Raw genomic sequence first — 23,638 nt, 5'->3', positions numbered from 1 at the left:
TTTTTTTGCAAGGTTTGGGTGGTGGGCAGGGCCTATGCTTAGGACCCACGGGGCTGGAAAAGGCCCTGGGGACTGTGGGGGGTGGGTCTTAGGCTCAAGGAACAGAAGGGGCCCAGTCGTGCCCCCCACCCCTGGTCTCAGAGGGCATGGGACCTCACCAGGCAGCCCAGCAGGCTCCTTGGGCTCAAGTGGGCGGGGCAGATGCACTCTTCTCCTCTCCTGCTCCTCCAGCCTGGGAGGGCCCCTCACACCTGCCTCTCCTGATCTCCCCAGCTTCAGGGGTGCAGATCCTGTCTGGCCTCCACTTCTCCTCCCCCCTCAGTCCCTCTGTGTCCTACCAGTTCACTTTGGGGTTCTTCCCATCTCCTTGGATGTCATCATTTCCCACCAGCGGCCGGCAGGCGCCCTAGTTGTGGGGAGACACTAACTCCATGTCTTCCCACACTGCCATCTTGACTCCACCTTCTGTAGCAAATATTTTTTGCACTTCATTATTTGCCTTTTAACTTTCTTTATGGTGTTTTTTTGATAGACTTTATTATCATTTTTTTTTAAGTTTAGTCAAATCTACTAATTTATTCCTCCTGTTTATGCTTAGTTAGAAAAGGCCTCCCTGACTTAAAAAGATAAATGTTCATCTACAGTTTCTCCTAATGTTTCTGTTGCTTTAAAAAAAAATTACCTCTTTAATCCATTAATCCAAATCATCTCACTTTTAAGTGAGAAATATTAAGAGCTGTCTTGTTTTGGGCTGACATCGTGGACTTTTAGGGCCAACGAAGAACAGTCACCTGTGAAACATCTTAACCATACAAGTGTGTGGGTCCCTCCTCCAGGCCTATTGTTCCAGGAAGTCCAGGGTGGTAATGGGGTGTGGGATGCAGGTGATTGTGATGGACAGCCAGGGGAGAGAGCCTTGGCCTAATTTGTGGGCGTGTTGCCAGATTAGCCTCCCTTACTCCAAAAGTCCCCCACTACTTCTCATTTCCTATTGTGTCAAGTTTAAATGCCACTGCCTTGTGTTTAGGGCCTTTCAGAATCTGGTTTAACCATATTTACTCAATCATCTTGGTGACATCAAGGCAAAAAAGGCATTATTTCAGGATGGCAACTGTCTTTGCTGACTATCCTGTATCACAGTGGTCCCCAACCTTTTTGACACCAGGGACCTGCTTCGTGGAAGACAATTTTTCCACGGACTAGGGTTGGGGCGGATAGTTCAGGTGGTAACACAAGTGACAGGGAGCAGCAGATGAAGCCTTGCTCACTCGCCTGCCGCTCGCCTCCCGCTGTGTGGCCTGCTTCCTAACAGGCCAAGGACCAAAACCGGTCTGCGGCCTGGGGGTTGGGGACCAGTGCTGTATCAGCTCCGACAACTGGCAGGCAGACACAACACATAATGAACACAAAGGAGCAAGGAGGGGCCCAGGCAAGAGGCCTCCGAGCAGGTGGCAGTGAGGAGGACTAGCTGGGAAACCTGGAGGCCGAAGGGCCAGACGCTGATGCTGTGAAGCCGCTTGACCTAGATGTGATTGTCCTCATTTTGTAGGAAGGCATATCAGGCTGTGTTCGAGAACAAGGGCTTTGGAGCGACACAGACCTGGGCTCAGGTTTCTGACTTTTCTCTTGCTGTGTGTGTGGCCTTGGACAAGTTGATTAACCCCTCTGAGCCTTGGTTAACTCATTTGTAAAATGACAGTCACACCGCTCTCACAATATTGATGTGAGCTTTAAGTGAACTGATTTGTGCAAAGTGCTAAAAACAGTGTCTGGCACAAAGCATCACTAAATCATAACTGTTATGGACAAAAATGATTAATGTTTATGTGAAGGTTCTCAACTTTTCCCTTCCCATGCCTCATTAAAATTCTAGCTTTGCCCATTCAGTTTTTCCTCCTCCGCTGCCCTCAGAGCAAGGTCCTGCCTTGCTTTCTTGTAGTTTTTTGAGCTGTAGATTTAGGAAAAGAGGGATTGAGGCCAAGGACAATAGGTCCATAGGGCACTGGTTAGGACTGCCTGAATAAAAACCTATAGGGGTGCAGAAACACCTACTTCGTCTGAGTGTGGCTAATAGGTTTCCCTATTGTTTTTGTTGCTCTAAGATATATTTTAAGAAATATATCTGTTATCTTTTGTGACTTTGTGATGAACCTGAGTTATTTTAAAGTACTCCTCTCTTGCTGAGCGGTGTCATTTTGGCTGCAACACTTCGTGGAGCCAGACCACATGTGAATCAAAGCATTAACAGGGTTATGTAGTAGGACTGGATTTGCAGCGCAAATCCTCAATATCAAAGAATCTCAACATTGAATGGAACTTTAGACATCTCTTAGGTCAACCTCTCAGACAGTGGTACTTAAAGTGTGGTCCCGGGATCAGCAGCGTCAGCATTACCTGGGAACTTGTTAGAAATGCAAATTTTCAAGCCCAACCCTAAATTTACTCAATCAGAATCTCTGGGGCTGGGGGCTTAGGAAACTGTTTGAGAACCAGTGCTCTCAAGTCTAATAGAGTGGTTCTCAAACCTGACATATATGAGAATCACCAGGAGGGCTTCTTAAGACTGTTTTCTGCCCCTCCCCCACCCCCACCCCCAGATTCTGATTTCCTAGGTCAGGGTGGGTCTATGAATTGTATTTCTAACAAGCTCACAAGTAATGTCAGTACTGCTGGCTCAGGGACATATTTTGAAAACCACTCCTCTAGGATAATACAGGAATCTTTTCTACAACAACACTTGCAGCTGGTCATCCAACTTCTGCTTATTACATCTAAGGTCAGGGAACCCACTACTGCAAGCCTTTTTGTTATTGGGCAACTCTATTATCTTTCCCTAATAGTGAAGTCAAATCTTGCCTCATTATACTTACCAGCCATCATTCATAATTCTGCTTTCATAGCCACTTGCAGTAGGCAATGCCTGTGGCTCTGATACCAGGTGAAAAGTGGTGGCTTGGATTGTGGTCAAGTGATTCCTACTCCTGGCTACTCAGTTGTAATCACCATTGAACAGTTCTCCTTCAGCTACAAGCAGGACGAGTAACACATTGCACCTCTTCTGATTAGTGCCTTACCAGTTGTTAAAATTTTTTTAAAGATTATCAAAGGCTATGAATGGCAAGCAGAGGAGAATCATCAGTTCATGCAACTGCAGAATGCTGGGGGAGACCAAGCTTTAGGAGAGGTTAGATCCAGGTGCTCAAATAATGTCATCAGTAATCTTTCTTCATTTTCTGGGTTGACCTTGTCCTCAAGGCCTTTCCTCTTGGAGGCAAAGAAAATGAATGAGTCCATGATTACTTTCTATCAATGGATAATCCCAGCAGAAAGATATTACCTCTTTCTCAAAGGTTCTAGAGCACGTCCCAGGCTTGACATTCGTTGGATCTCTTGGGTTCTCTGCTCATCTGTGAACCAGTCATTTTGGCCAGAAGGGGGTAAAACATGCTAATTGGCTGGGCCTGGGTCATGTGCCCAACCCAGAACTGAGGGGTTAGATCACTTCATAGAGACCACAAGGAAGGGATTCCCCAAAGGAAAAATCATATTACTATTACCAGAAGAAGGGGAATGGATACTGGATTGCCCCCCTGCCCAAAAACAGTGCCATTACATTTGGGAAGCTTTCCAAATTATAGATACCCAGATGTCACCCTAGAATCACAGAATGGGATTTCTGCATTTTTTAGTACTCATTGTAAAAGACTACCTTAGTTGAGTGGTTAAATTATGCTTACTATGTTTAGCCACAGGGAGGGAAGAGCCCTACATAGACAGAAGATTTTGAATTACAAATGGAAAACATATTTTCCACTTTCCCAGATATTGCTTCCTACATAGCGGCTTCCTTATTAGTAATGCATATAACCCACGCCTTGTGAGAACAAATTTGATGCCAAGACAAATGCTTTCGTGTTCCTAAAGATGGCTTTCCAGGCCAAGACAGAATCAGAAAAGAACAGTTATCCATTATGCATTTGGTTGCCTTCTTTTCTTCTTCCTTATGTTTCTCCTGACTCTTAGATTCTTAGATTTTTTTTTCTTTTTCTTTTTTTTTCAGGAGGCTTTTTTTCCCCCATGCTTGTAAACAAGCATTTTAATATGAGCTGTTTTCACAGCCTTTGTCCCTCTATATTATGTCATTATTCTTTTTTTGTGTGTCAGGCCCTTAAGTATTTAATCACAAATAGATCTGCAGCTGTCAATTTTCTTTTGGAAAAACAGCAGTCTTCCTGAGAAAGGCTATTGGGAGCTGTCTTGTATCGGGCTGACATAATGGGCTCTTAGGGCCAACAGAGAAAATTAATTTTCATATTATGTCTGTTCTCCTAAGAGAAGGGAAAAAAACAACTTTTATTATTCACTAAGAGTTTGAGTTAATACAAACCAGATTCCTCTCTTGGAGGAAGACAATAGTCAAATTAGTTTTGCTTTAGAAGGTTAATATGAGAAATTATATTTGGCTGTCTGGTTTCCAGAGCTGAAGATCTGAACAGAGATGAAGCCTGACAAACCATGCTGTAGGAAAATCAGGAGATTTGGCCTGTACAGTGAGACTCACTGCTGGTTTTCCTGGGGAAAAAAATTTTAAAGCAGCACGCAAGTGTAGAGGTGTTGGAAAGTCTGAACCACACGTGTGGTTGTCTCTAGAGCTACGATTTTAGAGGACAGGAGGCAAATATGAGTTAGCAATGAGATGTGGCTGCCCAAGAAGCTGTATACAGAAGGCTGTTCACTGTAGGATTGCTTGTAAAAGTGTAAAAAGAAGTCCATCAGGAATGTGTCAATACGCTGCTAATCATCTGTTAAAAAGACTGATACCAATCTGTATTCTGACTTGGAAAGATATCTAGGATGTTCATGGATGTTTAGTGAAACGAAGTAAGTGGCTTCTTCTGGTGATAGCAAGTGTGTAGAATTACATATGGAATTTAAGATTTTCTAGGGGCCATATTTTAAAAAGTGAATAAAAAATGAAATGAATTTCAATAGTTTATTTTGTTTAACTCAATATATCCAAAATATTATCATTTTAACATGTAATCAATATTAAAAACAATTAAGATAATTTCCTTTTCTTTTCAGTACTGTCTTTGAAATCTGGTATGTATTTTACACTTCAGCATCTCGGTTCAGGGCAGCCACATTTTTTTGTAAACATTTTTATTGGAGTATAATTGCGTTACAATGTTCTGTTACTTTCTGCTCTATAACAAAGTGAATCAGCTGTACATATAAATATATCCCCATATCCCCTCTCTTGCGTCTCCCTCCCACCCTCCCTATCCCACCCCTCTAGGTGGTCGCAAAGCACCAAGCTGATCTCCCTGTGCCATGCAGCTGCTTCCCACTAGCTATCTATTTTACTTTTGATAGTGTATATATGTCAATGCTACTTTCGCACTTCGTCCCAGCTTAACCTTCCCCCTCTCCATGTCCTCAAGTCCATTCCCTACGTGTGTGTCTTTATTCCTGTCCTGCCCCTAGGTTCATTAGAACCATTTTTTTTTTTTGTAGATTCCATATATATGTGTTAGCATACGGTATTTGTTTTTCTCTTTCTGACTTACTTCACTCTGTATGACAGACTCTAGGTCCATCCACCTCACTACAAATAACTCAATTTCGTTTCTTTTTATGGCTGAGTAATATTCCATTGTATATATGTGCCACATCTTCTTTATCCATTCATCTGTCGATGGACACTTAGGTTGCTTCCGTGTCCTGGCTATTGTAAAGAGTGCTGCAATGAACATTGTAGTACATGACTCTTTTTAAATTATGGTTTTCTCAGGGTATATGCCCAGTAGTGGGATTGCTGTGTCGTATGGTAGTCCTATTTTTAGTTATTTAAGGAACCTCCATACTGTTCTCCATAGTGGCTGTATCAATTTACATTCCCACCAACAGTGCAAGAGGGTTCCCTTTTCTCCACACCCTCTCCAGCATTTATTGTTTGTAGATTTTTTGATGATGGCCATTCTGACTGGTATGAGGTGATACCTCATTGTAGTTTTGATTTGCATTTCTCTAATGACTAGTGATGTTGAGCATCCTTTCATGTGTTTGTTGGCAATCTGTATATCTTCTTCGGAGAAATGTATATTTAGGTCTTCAGCCCATTTTTGGATTCAGTTGTTTGTTTTTTTGATATTGAGCTGCAAGAGCTGCCTGTATATTTGGAGATTAATCCTTTGTCAGTTGCTTCATTTGCAAATATTTTCTCCCATTCTGAGGGTTGTCTTTTCATCTTGTTTATGGTTTCCTTTGCTGTGCAAAAGCTTTTAAGTTTCATTAGGTCCCATTTGTTTATTTTTGTTTTTATTTCCATTTCTCTAGGAGGTGGCTCAAAAAGGATCTTGTTGTGATTTATGTCATAGAGTGTTCTGCCTATGTTTTCCTCTAAGTGTTTTATAGTGTTTGGCCTTACATTTAGGTCTTTAATCCATTTTGAGTTTATTTTTGTGTATAGTGTTAGGGAGTGTTCTAATTTCATTCTTTTACATGTAGCTGTCTAGTTTTTCCCAGCACCACTTATTGAAGGGGGTGTCTTTTCTCCATTGTATATTCTTGCCTCTTTTATCAAGGATAAGGATATGTGCATATGTGCGTGGGTTTATCTCTGGGCTTTCTATCCTGTTCCACTGATATATATTTCTGTTTTTGTGCCAGTACCATACTGTCTGGATTACTGTAGCTTTGTAGTATAGTCTGCAGTCCGGGAGCCTGATTCCTCCAGCTCTGTTTTTCTTTCTCAAGATTGTTTTGGCTATTCTGGGTCTTTTGTGTTTCCATACAAATTGTGTGATTTTTTGGTTCTAATTCTGTGAAAAATGCCATTGGTAGTTTGATAGGGATTGCATTGAATCTGTAGATTGCTTTGGGTATTATAGTCATTTTCACAATGTTGATTCTTCCAATCCAAGAACATAGTATATCTCTCCACCTGTTTTTATCATTTTTAATTTCTTTCATCAGTGTCTTATAGTTTTCTGCATACAGGTCTTTTGTCTCCTTAGGTAGGTTTATTCCTAGGTATTTTATTCTTTTTGTTGCAGTGGTAAATGGGAGTGTTTCCTTAATTTCTCTTTCAGATATTTCATCATTAGTGTATAGGAATGCAGGAGATTTCTGTGCATTAATTTTGTATCCTGCTACTCTACCAAATTCATTGATTAGCTCTAGTAGTTTTCTGGTAGCATCTTTAGGATTCTCTATGTATAGTATCATGTCATCTGCAAACAGTGACTGTTTTACTTCTTCTTTTCTGATTTGGATTGTTTATTTCTTTTTTTTCTCTGATTGCTGTGGATAAATCTTCCAAAACTGTATTGAATAAGAGTGGTGAGTGTAGGCAACCTTACCTTGTTCCTGATCTTAGAGGAAATGGTTTCAGTTTTTCACCATTGAGAACGATGTTGGCTGTGGGTTTGTCATATATGACCTTTATTATGTTGAGGTAAGTTCCCTCTATGCCTACTTTCTGGAGAGTTTTTATCATAAATGGGTGTTGAATTTTGTCAAAAGCTTTTTCTGCATCTATTGAGATGATCATATAGTTTTTATTCCTTAATTTGTTAATGTGGTGTATCACATTGATTGATTTGCATATATTAAAGAATCCTTGCATTCCTGGGATAAACTCCACTTGATCATGGTGTATGATCCTTTTAATGTGCTGTTGGATTCTGTTTGCTAGTATTTTGTTTAGGATTTTTGCATCTATGTTCATCAGAGATATTAGTCTGTAGTTTTCTTTTTCTGTAACACCTTTGTCTGGTTTTGGTATCAGGGTGATGGTGGCCTCGTAGAATGAGTTTGGGAGTGTTCCTCCCTCTGCTATATTTTGGAAGACTTTGAGAAGGATCAGTGTTAGCTCTTCTCTAAATGTTTGATAGAATTCACCTGTGAAGCCACCTGGTCCTGGACTTTTGTTTTTTGGAAGATTTTTAATCACAGTTTCAATTTCAGTGCTTGTGATTGGTCTGTTCATATTTTCTATTTCTTCCTGGTTCAGTCTTGGAAGGTTGTGCTTTTCTAAGAATTTGTCCATTTCTTCCAGGTTGTCCATTTTATTGGCATAGAGTTGCTTGTAGTAATCTCTGATGATACTTTGTATTTCAGAGCAGCCACATTTTTTTTTTTTTTTTGCGGTACGTTGGCCTCTCACTGTTGTGGCCTCTCCCGTTGCGGAGCACAGGCTCTGGACGCGCAGGCTCAGCGGCCATGGCTCACAGGCCTAGCCGCTCTGCGGCATGTGGGATCTTCCCGGACCGGGGCACGAACTCATGTGCCCTGCATTGGCAGGCGGACTCTCAACCACTGCGCCACCAGGGAAGCCCAAGAGCAGCCACATTTAAGTGCTCAAGAGCCACGTGTGGTTTGTGGCTGCCTTATTGGACAGTGTAGATGTGGACCCTCAGGTAGGAAATGTTTGAAAGAATGCATCCAGGTTTTTGTTTTGTTCTTTAATGTGACTATGAATCATAGTGAAATAGGGAAAGGTAAAAAAAATTGTGGGAAAAAATGTATGGGATATCAGGAGACTTTAGGAAAAGGGAATCAATAAATAAACTATTAGTGGGAAGGATGACTATGATTTGATGGACTTAGGTTAACTGTTCATATAAATCCCAAGTAAAAGTTAGACTTTGAAACTTATATGTGAAACCATTGTGTCATGGATACATGATGTAATTTAATTGCGGGGGGCGGAGGAATTAGTGTAAATAAACATTTTTAAAAAAAACAGAAAGAGGGAATGATTTTTTGGTGTCAGATATTGCTGCTGGGTCACCCAGTGGAGAGCCAAGAATTGACCATTGGTTTAGCATCATGTGGGTCATAGGTGGCCTTTGACAATAGCTGTCCTTTGGAACAGTAAGGATGAAAGTCGCACTGACTGGCTTTGAGAGATAATGGAAGGACAGGAACTGGGAACAGTGAAACTAGTCAGCTTTTTGCAGGGGTGGAAGGGATGTGAGTTGAAAAACCGTTTTATTTGATTTTGGTTTGGAGTGTTCTGCTTTTGTTTTATAAAGATATTTATGTCTGATGGGAATGGTCCAGTAAAGAAAAAAAAGATTTCAGTAGGGAGAGGGGGTGTTTTACTTGAAAAAGAGAAAATTCACAGAGGATATAAAAGCTGCCCTCCCACATTTGAAAGGGTGTCGTATGAAAAAGGAATCAGGCCCACTCTGTGCATGGCCCAGGGCTAGACTTAAAATCACAGTGGGTACGAGGGATAATAAAACAGACTGGACTCAATACGCGAAAAGTACATTCCAGCAGTCAGTGTGCCCCAAGCTAACATGGCTACTTCAAGATGCAGTAAAATTTTTATTACTGGAGGTTAAACCATCTATAGTTTAGACTAGTATTTCTCAACTGTTCTGTGTTTTCAGTGCACTTTTGGATACAACAGTTTTAGGTGACACACCTGGAAAGGCTCAAGACAACACAAAAGCAGGTCGGGGGTAGTGATCTCACAGTCACTGCTCCAGCGTAGCAGTGACCTTAGAAATGTCCGCAATTAGTGTGTGTTCTTTTTTTTTTTTTTTTTGCGGTACGCGGGCCTCTCACTGTTGTGACCTCTCCCGTTGCGGAGCACAGGCTCCGGACGCGCAGGCTTAGCGGCCATGGCTCACGGGCCCAGCCGCTCCGCGGCATGTGGGATCTTCCCAGACCGGGGCACAAACCCGTGTCCCCTGCATCGGCAGGCGGACTCTCAACCACTGCGCCACCAGGGAAGCCCCAGTGTGTGTTCTTTTGGTTGCCCTTCAACACCTCTTTACTGATTGGAACAGAAATGCCTAGTGCTTTGAGCAAGCTCTCTTTTAAACTCACAAGGCAAAATGTCTTCCCATCAAAGTACATAGTCTCTTTTTCTTGCCCGCTGGAGGTTATACCACTGCTCCCACCAGAAAAAGATTGTGCATACTCTGCACCCTGCACGGGGTCACACGAACTGTTAAGCTCAAAACCCAATTGGACAGACATCACTATATAAGGCCTATCGGTCAGTAATCTGTTGCAGACGACAGAATCCACTTTACCTGGTAGAAACAGAATGAGATATAATAGTGATATGGAAATTAAGTGCTTACAGAATTGTTGGCAGGGCTGGAGAGCAGATTCTAGTCTGAGCTCCCAGTCACAACTCCTGCCCCCAGAACCACTCTGCTCTGCACTGATCAGGGAGGCTGCCACTGCATAACAAGAAGCTGATCTATCAAGAAGCAGCTGCAGGGCTTCCCTGGTGGTGCTGTGGTTGAGAATCCGCCTGCCAATGCGGGGGACACAGGTTCGAGCCCTGGTCCAGGGCGATCTCACATGCCACGGAGCAATGAAGCCCATGCGCCGCAGCTACTGAGCCTGCGCTCTAGAGCCCGTGCTCCGCAACAAGAGAAGCCACCGCAATGAGAAGCCCATGCGCCGCATTGAAGAGTAGCCCCCGCTCGCCACAACTAGAGGAAGCCCACGGGCAGCATTGAACAAAGCTGTCCCTGCTCCCTCAGAAAGCCAGAGAATCAAGAAGCTGCTGACTCCAGGACCACAACAGCTCTGTCATGATCTGTAAAAGCAAGCGGATGCCCTTTGTCCTCTCTCTTCATCTGCCTGGCTCCGCTCCCCACCAGTCGCTCATGAGTGCATCTGATTTAGCATGTGGACTGTAAATCATGTCCGGAACTCTAAACTGCCAAGCAGGTTAGGACATTGCGTCTTAGCCTTCCAACTTCTGCAAGTTGTTCCAAAGTATCTGCCACAGACAGCATCTTTCTTCAGTCACAGCAAACATAAATAAGACACACTGATCCAAAGTTGGTAGCACACACTGGTGTGCGGCTACATACCTGGCACGCCTATCTCGGAGCCCTTTTAGTGGGCGAGGAGGTAAAAATGGGAAATCAAGACTCAGATGGCAGCGTGAAGTGGATTTTCCAACAGTTAAGTGTCGGTGATTGCATAGTTTTAACACAAATGAAAGTTAGGACATAAATGCCTGTCTCGCATTTTATGACCAGAGAGACAAGTGTCTTTAGAAGAGCTGCCAGCCATGAAGTCTTTCCTAGCGTCAGTGCCATATATCAGGCCTGGGCTGATGCTCGGCAGATGGATTGCCTTTGCTCCACTTGTCACAGTCCTCACAGAGCAGCTGCCTGCCAGAGGTTGATAAAGAAATAGAGTAGGTCCCATAGCGGTCTGACTGGGGCCACCAGCGACCTCATTCAAACAGGGCCAGAACAGCCCGACAAAGTCTCTCTATTCCGTATGAACACTTTCCTCATATTTTTGCGGCATTCCCGTAGTCAATTATTCATTCAAAATATATTTACTGGACTTCCCTGGTGGCGCAGTGGTTAAGAATCCACCTGCCAATGCAGGGGACACAGGTTCAAGCCCTGGTCCGGGAAGATCCCACGTGCCGTGGAGCAACTAAGCCCGTGCACCACAACTACTGCGCCTGTGCTCTAGAGCCCGCGAGCCACAAGTACTGAGCCTGCATGCCACAACTACTGAAGCCTGCACGCCTAGAGCCCATGCTCTGCAACTAGAGAAGCCACTGCAATGAGAAACCCGTGAAGAATAGAGTAGACCCCACTCGCCGCAACTAGAGAAAGCCCACATGCAGCAACAAAGACCCAATGCAGCCAAAAATAAATAAATTTATTTATTTAAACAAACAAACAAACATATTTACTGAGCCCTTCTCTGTGCTAGGCACTGGACGTAGACCGTGAACAAGGCAGATGGGGCCCCTGCTCTCATGGACCTAACATTCCAGTGGAGGGAGGGTGGGAGGCAGACAGTGTACCAGTAAACAAACACATAACTGGGAAGGCTCCAGTGGCCGTGAGTGCCACGGAGGAAGAATGTTGCAAGGTGGGGAGTGACGGCGTGCGGGAGGGGCAGTTTCGATCTGGGGACAGAAGGGATTTGTATTCCCGCTGACCCCAGCTCTGTAGGGGTTACTGCTCCCTTGGCTACTGAGCCAGCTCAGGCCCCAGCTGCTGATTTTGGTTGCAGATAAGCAAGAATGATGACTTGTGCTTGGTTTAAGGTTGTTTTCAGCCAACAATCCGAATGAGGATACAAGATCAATGACGCAAGGGAGTGGGTGTGGCTCCCAGAAGTTTCCCGTGTTCCTTATGGAATCATGGCCCTCACCAGGGGAGATATCAGCCACATCGAAGGAGCCAGAACTGAGACCTTGTTACCTTCTATGACATTTGCTGCCTTCAGGGCTCTACCTACCAGTGTATGAGAGAGACAGCACTTGTGCCACAGTTGTGTTTCCCCGCGGTCTGTTCTCGCTGCATCACTGGGCCTCAGCAGGCCTGGCTATGGCCCCCACAGCTGCTGGTCCCCGTCTCGGGCTTCTGGACGGTTCTTCTCAGTGACTGCGTCCTCGTGGCCATCAGCAGAGGACTAACTGTGAAGGAGGCCACATTTCTCTTTACTCCCATCTGTTTAGACTCACAATATGAACACTCAAGTTGCGCTGAGGGCTTGGGAGTCACAGAGGAGAAAAGTGTAAGCTGTGTGCTTCTGAGGGCTGCCCCCAGGCCAGGGAGATTCACTCACAGAGGCCCTCATTTCCTCCCCTTCAGGCCCACTCCCCTCCCAGAAAGCACCTCCACGACGTGAATCAACCCTTTTCCGGTCACACTCTGGGATTTTTATCCTAGAACCTTGAGAAGTCTGTCTATGTATTATTTGATCTTCTGTTTTGAGTTCTTACTCTCTCATTTTCTTGAGAAAACAAAGCTCTTATATGTTTCATCTGATCCCTGTTAAAAATCTTCGCGTCTCTACTCGTCATCTGCCTTTTGCAAACCTCTTTTCATAGGTCCTGTGCTAATTTTTTCCTGCATGTTCGTCTGGGATAGAAGCAGCTCTGTCTGGGTCTGTGTTTACCCACTGATAATATGGGTAGATTCACCTTGACTCCTTTCCCTGCCTCTCTGAGCGATGGTGAATCTTCTCTTTCAGAGCTGGTGCTGGAGGTCTGGCTTTGATGCTTCTTGGGAAGTGGGACAGAGACAGTGGGAACGTGCCATCTGGTTTTACACTCCCCCCATGCCTGCCCTCCTGTCTGCAGAGTCCCCTGTGCCTGTGGTATATGTGACCCCGTGGCAGGACTCTCCTTAAATTTTCAGCCTTCCCCGCCCCCCCCCACTTCAGGGCAGACAGCCTGCTCCAAAGAGGGTCTGGGTCAGTGCGATTTCCCATGATTCGTGGACCTTCTTTTAGTGGGTTCAAATGTAATTGGTTAATAATCTTTCAAGAGGTTCAGATGGCTCTTAAGATATACTTTTCCTTCTCTCCTTCAGCTTTTCCTCAGATTAGGCCACCCCTTGTTAAAAAGCTGGGGCAGTGACACACAAAGAACAAACAGCTTCTGCCCCAGTGCTGCCCATGCTTCCAGGCCTCAGCCCTCCAGATCGGGCACTGTCGGCCTTTAGGACATTCTTGCCCATTTTCCTCACGTTATATAAGCTAGGTAGACCTTGATGTTCGCTTTCAGTCTGTCCACGATTAATTGTATACAGCAGATCTTCAGAATTATAGCATGGAGTTTGGTCATTCTCTTGTTTCAGTGAGTTTTCTTCTATGTATTGGGCTATTTTTTCTTATTTCCATGGGTTCCAAGGAGTTATGCAAATGAGCACTTCCTCTGCCATTTTCCAAGAAGTTCTTCCTCTGCTGAATATTTTAAATAGTGAGACAAGAAAGATAAAATATGTCAGAAGATTAAGAGGAACATACATTTTTTAAATTAGAAAGTTAAGTCTAGAAAATTTAACAGAAATGAGGAAAATGATTAAAATTAACAGTGATGAGACAGCATCTGAACAGTTAGAAAATGAACCTAAAGAATTAGATGAAAGTATAAAAAAAGAACTCAGAAACTCTAAGGGTAAAGATATGGCAAAAAGACAAAATTAAATGGTGGGAAAGGTTTAAAGGAACTAGCATTTAAGTGTTTCTAAACAAATTTTAAAGATGAAAGGGCTAGACAATAACACTAAAACAATGAAATAATCTTAGTATTTAAAGATTAAAAAAATGTAAGCAGCATATGAGGTTATCCCATTCTGTAATGTTCCATGTTAAGATGTACCTTATTTACTGATTTACAAAGATGGCTAAGACTGTGCTTTAGGGAGAATTGCAGGTCACAGAGCATTATATATTCTCCGTATGTGTCTCACATAAAGGTTGCAAATACGTAGAGAGAGGAGTGATGGGAATAATACCAAACCGTTAACTGGGAGAGGAAAGGGAGTGGAGTTGGGGATGTCGTGCCTGCCATCGGGTCCCCTCACCATTTCTGGAATCTTCTCCCCTCCTCTCTTCAGTGCACTTTTTCTCCAATACCCACACCTGGGTGGCGACTCTTCCTAGGTGGGCTGCCCTTGCTCACCGAAGCTGCTTTGCCCACCTGTGCAGAGAGTGCCAAGTACCCGGGGACTTTACAGCCCTCACCCCGACCCGGGGCTCTCGGTTCCTCTTCGCAGGTGGGACAGCTCTGCGGTGTAACCAACCCCGAGCAGATTGTAAAGCAAGCTGTGCATGTGATTTTCATTTTCTAGTAGCCACGTTAAAATCAATTCTGATACACTTTATCTTCAACATGTAATCAACATAAAAATTATTGAGACGTTCTGCATCCTGTGTTATTTGTACTAAGTCTTCCAAGTCCGGTGTGTGTTTTACACACGCACGTCTTGCTTTGCCTGACCCATTTCCTTGCTCAGTGGTCACAGGTGGCGCATGGCTGCCGCGTGGGACAGCCCAGGTCCACTCAAGTTGAAGCTGAACCTTCACAGGACTTTGCCTGAAAATGAAACCTCACCTCCCTGTCCTGCTTATTGGTTTCTTTTAGGAGCAGTTTCTTTCCTTTTCTTTTTTTTTTAACTTGCATGATTAAGAAAGGAACATTTTCTTAATAAATGTTTTGCATACAAGTGTTATTTTTGTAATTTAAAAAAAATCTAGAGGGTTCAAAGAAAAAAATATGTCTCTCATCCAGAAGCCCTGCTTTGTTATTTATTTGTTTGTTTATTGCTAAGGCAGCCATAAACTCTAGTGACCCTGGGTTGCAGAAGACTTGAGGTTCCAGTGAGTAAAGAACAACTGACATCATAGCAGAACCTTCCCTTCTTGCCATTTGTCGTATGTGGAAGGCTTGAGCCTTTCATGTCTATAGAGTTTCTGCCAAGATGAGTGGCCTGAAGCCAGCTTAGAGTAAGATTATCCAGCAGTCTGGGTCAGACATGCAGCCTGTGGCTTCTCAGGCCCAGGTAAGGTGATGGGGGAGGATGGGTCATCACTTATAAAGGAGGAATACCAGGGGGACCTGGCAAGAGTGGCCTTTTTTTCTTTTGCGACATGCCTGCAGCCTATAATTGGTACTAGTGTAGCAGCTTGGGAGTGGGCAGTGCCCATCTGGCTCCAAATACCCAGGCTGTATGGAGTCACTTCTCTTGGCATCCAAACCCTGCAGCAGGATGGTGGCTCCCTGTGCAGATGCCTCTTCCTCACTAATAAGACCACGAGGTCTCTTGTCTTCTGCCTCGTCACAGCGTTTTATTAAGAAGACGATATAAAGAGTCCCTTTTGACATAAGTGTTATCTAAGATTGCTTTTTATTTTTATTTTCCCACTTCCAAGTATTTGGATTTTCTTTGCTAATTTGTGTGTCACCTGAGGTAGAGGTGGGGGAAGAACGCTCCTGATTGGCTCAGAAAGTAATTCCAATCCGAAAAAGCAGGGATGCCTACATTTCCCTAACAAAGCCACCCTTCTTCATCCCAGAATCACCTTACCTCCTTCCTCGCTGTGTCATCAGAGAAAGCAGCAGACGTGTTTCAGCAGTGCATTTCCCAATTTATTCCCATTTGTTAATTCAGCAAGCATTTACTGCTTACTTCCTCTATGCTATTACTCTTGAATGTGGGTTTGGTCCTTTTGTCTACAGTGTTGTTGCCAGTGTAGGCTCTTTTTATGGCTTTTCTTGGCTATTTTAAATGGAAATTGGGAGATAAACCAGGCACTCCTGGACCAAACGCCAATGGCCATGAGGTCCATCCTCTGAAGGTACTCCAGACAGAGCTTTCCCTTCCTCAGTGAATGTTGCCTTTTTCTAAATAAGTTTGTGATGGTTCACATGCTCACTTTTCTCCTTTTACCTTCGACCCCGCTGACTTGAGAGTGTGGAGGACTCCACTCATTGCTGAGGGATGTGATAGGATTTGGACGGTTTTTGGATAGGATTTGGATAGGATTTGGACGGTTCCACGAGGCCACAGTGTGCAGGAAGGGCGTGGTGCTGTCTTAGTGGGGCACCTGGGTCTTGGGAGGGCCTTGGCTTTACCCCTCCTCATTACTGATGGGCTGGCCCCTGTGGAGGAGTGGCCAGAATGGGCCAGCGATGGGCCCTTGTTCTTCTCTGTTCTAAGTGCCTTTCCCAACTCTTTCTGTTTCAGTACAGCACTGCAGCCTCCAGGCCCACTGATGGATCCGCTGACGAAAGGGTCCAGTGGGAGTCAGATGGCACAGACCCTTCTATGGAAAGCCAAGTCGTCTCTCTCCTTTGGCATCCAGCCCCTGCAGACGTGGCCAACAAAAGACCCTGAAGTAGAGGCCCAGGTCAACCTGTAAGTAAGTAAGAGAAGCATCATCTCAGTTGGGGCTCACGCTTACTCTAACTAGAAATCCCTTAATGCTCAGGAAGAAAATTATCTTTGGGGGGAAGAATAATGAGAGAGAGGAATGGATATTTGGTTGGGAGATTTCATTTCTGTTCTTAATGGTGCCTTATGTGTATTTATTTATTTACTTAGCAATGTTCATTGAGCACCTGCTCTGGCCAGGCCTTGTCTCAGGCATGGCAGGCAAAAGGGATTCAGTTCCTGCCCTCAGGGGATTTACAGCTCATGGAACAGATAGCCGTTAATCAAATAATCATACAAATAAATACGAATTGTGACAAGTACGAAATAATCATACAAATCATACAAATAAATACGAATCATACAAATAAATACAGATTGTGACAAGTGCTATGAAATGTGGTACCTTGATTCAGTAAACATTTACAGAATGCCCTCAATGTGCCAGCAACATACTGGGGATATAAGAGAATATGACATCTCCTCACCCGTGAATATCAAATAGTATCTAGAAGGGGAAAAAATTCCAATTATTATTCAGAAGAAATGATAATAACTATGCTATAACTAATATATTAATAGATTCCAGGTCCCATAGGGTGGTAACTATGTTTTCCTGTTTACTCCTGAATCCCCAGGGCTTTGTTATAGTGCACAATATTTGTTGGATGAATGAATAAGTAATGAATGAAGAAGATGCTACAACACAGTGGTGCTTAGCTTTCCAGGGAAATCAAAGGCAACTAGTTGCAACGGTCTAATTGCCTTAAAAGCAAATGAGATGCTTCATCAGTTCAAGGCAACAAATATTATTGATGCTTACTGTACCTAAGGCCAACCCCAGAGATTCTGATTCAGTGGCTCTGGAGTGGATGAAAGAGGACTCTTCAGGGACAGCCTTTCCAGGGAGGCAGACAAGTAACCAAGTAACTCCAGCGCTGTTAGAAAAGAAGCATGTATAATGTGCTATAGGAGGAGGGGATCTGCGGGAGGGCCAGGAGGAAAACGGGGAGCAGTTGCTCCTAGCCAGGCAGGATGACCATCGCGCCAGGCCGGAAAGGGGAAGAAAGCCACTTTAAACAGAGGAAAGTGCAGAGCAAAGGCTCGGATCCATGAAAGTGGGTCCCAGCAGTGTTGACAGGCATTAAAGCAGTGATTCTCAACCCTGGCTGCACAGGAGAATCATCCCGGGAACTTTAACACATATGAAAGCCTGCACCATCCGCCCAAGAGTCCCAGGTCTAGGGTGGGACACAAATACCAATATTTTATAACGCTCCCCAGGAGATTCTCTTGTGCAGCAAATGAGAAATGCTGTTTTTAAAAATGTAACCACACAAAAATAAATACAAAATAGTTATGAAGTACCTTATACGCCTAGCTAAGGGGTATGAATTTTTATATCTCGAGCAATGAGGAGCCACTGATAGCTTGCCTGATTTTAAACGATAATATAATTTGAAATAGACAAGGTTCACAGGGTCTGGATAAATTCACGACTGCTGGTTCTGCAGTGGGTTCTTCTGGGAAGCTAGAGAAGTCTGGGGTCACCGCTGCCTTTTCAGAGCTGCCACCATACCCCCCACCGTGGCGCGGTAGGTCCACTTATGAGAATATGGGAATTGAATGTCTCCTTGATCTGAAACTGAAATCTAAAATTTCAGTGAATGCTGAATTATCTGGGCAAAATTCTCCTGTTTCTTGGGGGCCGCTGGTAACCCGCGTGTGGGCAACTCCAGCTCTTCAGAAAGGAGGGCAGGGAAGCCTGGGCTTTATCTACCAAAGGTGGAGCGGGGGTGGAGGGTGGGGTGGGGGGGTGGGGAGTGGACTTAGGTGGACGGGTTGGGGGAAGGGCCACTCTTCCTTCCTCTGAAGCTCCAGGCGGGACTCTCAGCGCTGCTTCTTTCTAGACTACAAACCCCACAGTGCGCCGCGCGGATGACGTAGTCAAAGGGGCGGGCAGGACTGCCGGGAAGCCTATGAGACGCAGCGGAAGCAGCCCGAGGTGGTGCCTTCCGGGTCCTATTGGTGAATCTGGTTAGGAGTGGGACCAGGCCCTGGTGATTGGCGGCCGCAGGGCTAGCGAAGCTTCCGTGAGGACAGGGCGGGCGGCGTCCGGCCAAGGGCTTCACCCCAGACTCAGGGGCCGGACTTGAAACTGATTCCACCGGGAACCAGATGTTGGGTTTTCTGGAAAACAGGCTAGAAAGATGCGTCTTTTAAGAACCGCTGCCATTCTGCGGGCTGCTCATTCATTAGCTCATTCATTCAGCAAACTTGATTACCTGTGTACCAGGCACTTGTGCAAACATCCCAAATGCGTTTTCTCTTTTAGTCCTCACAAAAAAACAGATAACTACTGCAGGCTCCATCTTACAGATGACGAGGCTGAGGTCCAGAAGAGTTAAGAGACTTGTTCAGGTCACACAGCTTGTAAGTGACAGAGCAGGGATTTGAACCTACATCAGTCTAGCGCCAGTGCGCATCTCCTAATCTCAGTGTGCTCAGCGGTGCCATCAGGAGCAAAGTGTTTATGGGATGTCAGTGTCCACAGGGTGACTTGGTATTGTCGGGTGAAGATTATAGCAGGACCGGACTGGACACCAATAAAGTTGACCAAGCACAACGTTGGACCTTGTGCAAGGTCCCTTGGTCATACAAGGCCTATTCTCACCAGAAAAGGTTTTTGGTATCTATGAAAGAACCTACTGAGCACCTGTGTGCTGTGCTGGGCCCTGTGCTAAGCACTGGTATGCAAACGAAGCATCTCCTTCCAGGTTAAGCGAGGCTTATGGAAGTGCTGTTACCTAGGGCAATCCAAGGAGATTTCTCAGTGGAGAGACTCCTTGAAGTGTGGGAACTTTACCAGGCAGAGGTGAAGGAGGCCTCCCCAGACAGAGGAGACTGTCTGTGCAAAGGCCAGCAGCGTTAAAGCATTCTGGATTTGAGGGGAACCACAAACAGTCAGGTCCAGCTGGAGCTTCTTGGGGAGTGGTGAGCCTGGGATGGCAGACAGAAGCCAAGTCACTGGGGAGTGGGAGGGCTTAACCTGCCTGCTAGGAAGTTTGGTCTTAACTCTCTCAGCCAGAGCACAGCATGATCAGATTTGCATACTGGAAAGATAACTGGTGTCAGTGGGCAGCTAGATTGCAGAAGGATAAGGCTGGTGGCAGGGAGACCTATCAGAGTGGCCAGATAGGAGATATTAAGTGTTCTGATGAGTGGCAGGAGCAATGGGACTGAGTTAAGAAATATTTAAGAGGAAGGTTAGAGTGGACCTGGTAAATGCATGGGTGGTGGGGTGAGGAATAGGACAGAGATCATTAGATACTGCCGTGGGGGCTGAAGAGGGGTACAGTTACATCTTTGGAGGAAGGAAGTTCTTAGAAAAGTCTTCTTAGAGAGAGTAATGTGAAGTGGATCTTGAAAAAGGAGGAAGAACGTTCCTTCCTTCTTTTCTTTTTCTTGAGTAGATTTTAATTGGCAGAGGTGGGGAGGACGGTATTCTGGATGGCCAGATCCTGGTTTGCCACTTGTATGGTGAAGTAGGAGGAAGTTTGGAAGGTCAAATTGGGGGACATATCGTGAAAGGTGTTGTCCTTAATGCCAGGACATTGGGAGTCTGAGTGGCTTTTGAGACAGACAAGTGGTGGTTTGAGCTCTGAGTTTTAAGAGTTAATTTCACTGATATGTACAGTGAGGAGGCCAGGAAGCCAATTAAGAGATGGACTAGGGAAGGGCTCTTCGGGTGTAAGTAACAGCAACCCAACTCAAAATAGTTTAGGCGAAAAAGGAGAATGTATAGGTTAATGTAACCAAACTACAGGAAGGGACAGATCTCGCTCGCTTCAGGGAGTGACTGGATCCAGGGACTCTACTGCCAACAGTCAGTCCATTCTTCTCTTACGCCCTCTACCTCCACCCCTTAGCCCTGCTTCTCTCTGCCTGTTGACCTCACTGTCTCCTACCATCCATGAGTTTTCACCATGCAGCTGTGGGTGTGATCTCAGGCAGCATGGGGTATCTTCTCACAGACTTGCAAGTTGAGAGGAAAAATCTTCCCCATCAGTTAGAAGAACCCTGGGGAAGGACTATAGTTGCCCAGCCTGGGTCACATGTCCATTCCTGGTTCTGTGGGGGAGTGTCTATTACCAGGGGCAGAGGGGGTAATTCTGCTTGCCCTGGCAAACAGAGCAGGGGTGGTCAGGAGGTAGGAGAACAGAATTCAAAGGGGTCAGAGAAGCCAGTGGAGGAGTTTCAAGAAGGGCAGTGCTCTCTGACCAGTCACAAAAATAACTTAGGAAGTTTGTTCAAAAATATAGATCATGGAACCTATTTAATTCGAACCCTTAGTGGTGGGACCCAGGGATCTGGCTGAAGGTGTCAAATATAACAGAAAGTTTGAAGATCGAAACTAAAATCTTCCATTGAATTTGATGATTCGGAAGCCACGGGGCTCCTCTGAAAACGCTGTTTCACTTGGGAAGGGAGGGCAGAAGGCAGATGGCGAGTCTCTCTGCATCCTCACGTCTCCTCATTCATAACCTCCTTTCAGGGCCATGTCTGACCCTACAAGAGGCAAAGTTTCCTCATTAGTTCAGTACATTAGGAAAAGACAAAGGAAAGCTATTGGAAAGATGGTTATTTGAGGGGTGTTCTGCCTTAAACGGATGTCAGCCAGGAGCAGAAGGAAGAAAGTTTGAAAAGTTTTTAATTCCATCTGAATTACCTGCCCATTCTTTTTTCCCATCAGTCCTTCCTGTGATTAATTACAATATACTACCAATAAGTTGGATTTCTTAAAAAGTATAATTCAGACTTAATTTCCCTCACTCAGCTGAATTAGCAGTGGTCTGCTTTTTGATCTTTTGGAGAAAGTTGCCACGTATTTGAAAGAGTTTATCATCAAGTCGTGATACAAATATCAGGCAATTTCGTATTTAGACATTTTAAAGTAGCTTCCAAAAGCCTCAAAAGACCTAGTTTGCTCCTGAGTAAAGGACTACTTGATTTTAAAACACAAAGCTGGAGAGAAAGCCTTTGGGTTTACTGTTGGGGAAATTCTATTGTTTCCAGGAAGAAACTTCTCCTCCAGTTCCATGGAGGAAAGAGGCTGGACAGCTGACTTGCCCCTTCCTCTTTTCCTCTCTTACCTTTGCGATCTGGTTGCCCACCGAGCTTGTGTGTTAGCTCCTCTCCTGTTTCCACATGGAAAAACACACCTGCGTCTTCTAGAGACAGGTGTGGAGGCCCACCTGCCTCAGTATCCCCTGTTGGAGCTCGACAGTCATGAGACAGTGATTCCTCGGCAACCATTCAGGCGAGTAGCTGCCTCTCTGCAGACCAGGCTCTCCCGCAAGTGGGCTGCTCCAGGTCTAAACTTGGGGGAAGTAGTAGGAAGTCTATGTGGCTGTCGGGCTCAGCCACATTTGCCAATGAAACTCTGACAGTGAGGAAACTGATGTCTTGATTTCCATTTGCCTGACTCCTGTCTCTAATTCTCAACCGATTCCAAACACAGAAAAGAGAGCAGCTTGATTTATTAAAAAGCTCCCAAAGCTCAGATAATTGTGAGACAGGCTAGGATCTGTGTGGGCCTGGTTAGGAGGGGGTTTGTTTTGTTCTGTTTGTTTTCATTCTCTTGTTCTTCCGTGTCATAGCAGAGTATGTGGCACATAGAAAGTGCTCACTAAATACTTGTTGGGTAAGTTAAAGATAATAGAGCAGAGATGCCTGTTAGGGAGGCTCCTGCAATGATGCAGGTCTGAGCTAAAGCAGAGAACGTGAAAATGGAAAGGGGAGAAGTGGTGAGGGACTAAAAGACATGGTGGAATTCTAGAAATAGCCTCGCATGCACAGTGGCGTATACAAGGTTATGCACTGCAGTTTATTAGTAGTAGTGAAAGGTTGAAACTGGCTAAATAAAATACAGTACATCTACTCAGTGGAATAGTATGTAGCCATAAGAAAGAATATGGAGGATCTTTTGGTACTGATTTGGAAAGATCTCCAAGATACATTAAATAGAAAAACAACAAAAACAAGGAGTGGAGTTGTGTATAGTATGCTACCATTTACCAAAGGCAAAAGGGAATATGTATTTCTCTTTCTTTGTAAATGCATACAGCATCTCTGGCAGACACACAATAAACAATAGAGGTTGCTGGTGAGGAGAGGAAATGAGGGGCCGAGGAGGGAGGAGAGGACAGAGTTACCCCTGTATGGCCTTTTGGACGCTTGTGAGTTTTGAAGCAAGTGAGTTTTACCTCTTCAAAGAGTGAAATACAGATACAAACATACAACAATCAAAATCAACACTGTGTGGGGCCTGTACCGGGGCCTGGAGACTGATTAAGATGTGGATGTGAGAGAAGACCTGGGCGATGACTCTGAACTTGCACCTCAAGTGACTGGGAAGAAGATGGCAGCTCTGCTGACTGAGATGTGAGTGAGGAGTGGGAGTGAGGGTGACTCAGGGCATGTTATGTTTTAGAGGCCCCCGGGGGTGTCCGCAGAACCATGTCCGACAGCTGTAAGTCTGAACTTGCAGTTGGAGAGAAAGATTGAGTTGGAGATTTGGTCTGGGGAGTTGTTAGCATAGAGGTAGTATTTGAAGGTGCCGGAGCAGTGAGGTCCCCAGGGAGGTGAGTGGCCTGAATGGAAGGGAGAGGAATGTGGATCTTCACTGCTCAAGGGTGGCGTAGGGTTCAACACTGAGTTGCTGCTCTGTGTGGTCTAAGTCAGGGAGGGGTATGGCATCCTCTGCCAGGACATCCTGGTCCTTTTCTGGGAACAGAAGCTGCACCACTGAGCTCCATATCCCCTGGAGGAATAATCACTAACAGCAATCATTCTTCCTCAAGGAGGTTATGCCATTACTAAGAACTCTATTCCTTTGACTATTCGCGTTGTCTATTGTTACAAATTTTGTAGTCCTCAAGGGCCAGTAACCCATTTTT

At 44.8% G+C, this 23,638-nt stretch overlaps 1 protein-coding gene across 1 annotated transcript in view; it reads left to right on the top strand.

The window, feature by feature from the left end:
- GARNL3 (GTPase activating Rap/RanGAP domain like 3) overlaps positions 1-23,638 on the top strand; it is a 151,099-nt gene that overhangs the window by 5,254 nt on the left and 122,207 nt on the right. Inside the window, exon 2 of the mRNA XM_027104817.1 lies at positions 16,494-16,664. Coding sequence (XP_026960618.1) covers positions 16,494-16,664 — 171 coding nt within the window. The remainder of the gene's footprint in view (positions 1-16,493; positions 16,665-23,638) is intronic.

This window comes from Aethalodelphis obliquidens, unplaced genomic scaffold, assembly GCF_003676395.1.
Source record: "Aethalodelphis obliquidens isolate GAN/ISIS:26980383/991018 unplaced genomic scaffold, ASM367639v1 scaffold7, whole genome shotgun sequence".
In the NCBI taxonomy this organism is placed as follows: domain Eukaryota; kingdom Metazoa; phylum Chordata; class Mammalia; order Artiodactyla; family Delphinidae; genus Aethalodelphis; species Aethalodelphis obliquidens.
Note: the sequence above shows the minus strand (reverse complement) of the source record. Positions and strands in the feature narration are given on the sequence as shown.